Source organism: Punica granatum, chromosome 8 (assembly GCF_007655135.1).
Source record: "Punica granatum isolate Tunisia-2019 chromosome 8, ASM765513v2, whole genome shotgun sequence".
Taxonomy (NCBI): Eukaryota; Viridiplantae; Streptophyta; class Magnoliopsida; order Myrtales; family Lythraceae; genus Punica; species Punica granatum.
Genome location: NC_045134.1, coordinates 6,016,529 through 6,018,937, shown reverse-complemented (window position 1 = coordinate 6,018,937; position 2,409 = coordinate 6,016,529). Strand labels below are relative to the sequence as shown.

The window sequence follows — 2,409 nt, the reverse complement described above, 5'->3', positions numbered from 1 at the left end:
CTTCATAGCTCCCAATCACTTCTACTATTTCCTAGAGCAAAATCTTCTTCTTCTTTTTTGGTTTTTTTGCCAAATTCCTAGAGCAATTTTTTCCCGATTACAAGGATCCTTTACCTAGTAAAAAGAAATAAAAATCCTAATAGCTAATCAAGCAGCAAGAGTAGCCCAATTGGATATCGAATTTAGAACTTTTAGGTTATTAGGCGAGGGCTTGCACCATTGCGCTGCAACTATTTTTGATAATTCTTAGAACCAATTGATACTTTGTTTCCTTTTTTTCTAATGCTTATATCCACGGAAGGAGATCGATTAGCCTATAGTGAGTGATAATGCAAAGAAGGAGGAAATGTTTACCACAAGTACCATATTACTCACCGCAACACTCGAATTGAGAATAATTTCTTGATTTTATGTCGAAGTAGGATGTCTCTTTTTTCGGAGCCCTTGAAAATAATAATTACAACAGTCCAATAAAGACGCGTGCCTCTGCCTCATACTATATATGGAAAGGCCTGGATGGTCCTCCATTGTTCCAAATCAGTGCAAGCAAGAGAGACAGAATGGGAAGAAAGCCTAGGCCTACCCATTTGAAGGATGGATTGAAAAAAGGGGCATGGACTGCAATAGAAGACCAAATCCTCATCGATTACGTCAAAAAGAATGGTGAAGGAAAGTGGGGAAGGGTCATAAAGGAGACGGGTAAGTTGCAACATCCTCAACGTCTTTAACTGTATCGCTTAAGCATACGAATTAGCTATGCTTTCCTAATTTTTGCCTTTAGAATCGTTTAGGCAGTACCCTCATCTTTTCATCTCGGTGAATTTACTAATGCAGGTCTCAGGAGGTGCGGGAAAAGCTGTAGGCTGCGTTGGTTAAATTATCTCCGACCCAACATTAAAAGAGGGAACATATCCGATGACGAAGAAGAGCTCATTGTTCGGCTCCACAAGCTTTTAGGAAACAGGTACAAAAGTGAACGTCACTCTACACGGTTTATTTATAGTTAATCGATGGGTACGGGATATAAAGTTTTCCGCATGTTTATGAATAAGAGAGCTGCCCGGAGTAACAAGACCGTTGGACTGATTAGTCTCATATCCATCATGTATATTTTCTAGTTTTCATGCTCATCCATTCGATCTATATTACGCAGATGGTCTCTCATAGCGGGAAGGTTGCCTGGCCGAACAGATGGAGACATAAAGAACTATTGGAACAGAGTTTTAAAGAAGAAGTCTAAATTAGGTAGTGAGCGACCAAAGACTAGTAAAACGAAAAAGGAAATCACCATAAAAGATCGATGCGATGAGGTTGCAGAGGCCAAAGACCCTGAAGATCAACCATTAGAACGAAACGCGGCAGGCTCTGCTGTCTTCGCCAAAGCCTCAACCGGAAATACAACGATATCACAAGCAGAAGGGCAGCTGATACTGCCAATAATGGCCGTTGAGAATATTGATGGTTGTACATGGGACTTCGCAGCCGTTGATGACAAGCTGAATGAGATTTTCGTGTCCGAGTTTGTTAGCCCGTATTCACTGGAGGCCAACGAGCGCCCAGGAGAATGTGAAAATGGGTTCGTCATCAAGCCTTGTGTTCTATCCTCTTCGGATGACCTTCTGGGCGGGGAGTTGTCTGAACAGATGATGTGTGAATGGGCAGCTGAATTGATGTATTGATGCTCAGTGCATGGATTTCTTTCCTTCAACAATAATTCTATAGACCTTTTATTTTCATGATTTTTTTTTCATTACAAAGAAGTCAATAGACGTAATACGTAAATAAAGAGCCAAAGGTGGTCCCATTATTGAGAACTTGAACTTGCAATTTCTTAGTTTCTTGGCGACTGCACATGCTTCTATACTACGCTCTCTTTCTCATTTTCAGGAAATTAATTTTTTGAAATTTATGTTTTTTTGATAGTATTCATCATGTCGTTAGCCATTAGGACGAGGATAGTGTATGTGCCACTACTCGATACCCTCTTCCTCACTTTCACGAAATTATTTCAATGAACTTTTGTTACTTCGATAGTTTTCACCAAGATATTTGTTATCAGGATAATTAATCAGATGATAGTAGAATTTGATAATATTGAATTGCTACAATGTCTTTTTTTTAATGAATAAATTGCTACGGTGTTATAATGGGGAGACTTAACGTTTTGATCAACCGGATATTAGATTTTATACCCAAGAAAATGTTCGAAAAATGAAACTAGCAGAGCCCATATATTAAGTATGTTTAGAGCGTGAGTCTAAGTATCCATTTGACTGATATATATTCTGGCCGCCTCGATTTATTCCTTTTAGTTTCTTTTTTTTCCCCAGAATATAAGGTACTTCTTCCAAGGAAATTCTTCATTATATTGGATAACTATCCAAATATATATATACACAGATATATATA

General features: G+C 38.5%; 1 protein-coding gene across 1 annotated transcript; it reads left to right on the top strand.

The window, feature by feature from the left end:
- The first annotated feature begins 545 nt into the window (after positions 1-545).
- On the top strand, positions 546-1,814 carry LOC116187120 (transcription factor MYB123-like). Its single transcript, XM_031515725.1, has 3 exons — positions 546-699; positions 835-964; positions 1,154-1,814. Exons 1-3 carry the CDS (start codon positions 561-563, stop codon positions 1,677-1,679), a joined length of 795 nt encoding a protein of 264 aa, XP_031371585.1. The 5' UTR covers positions 546-560; the 3' UTR covers positions 1,680-1,814.
- Positions 1,815-2,409: the final 595 nt, after the last annotated feature.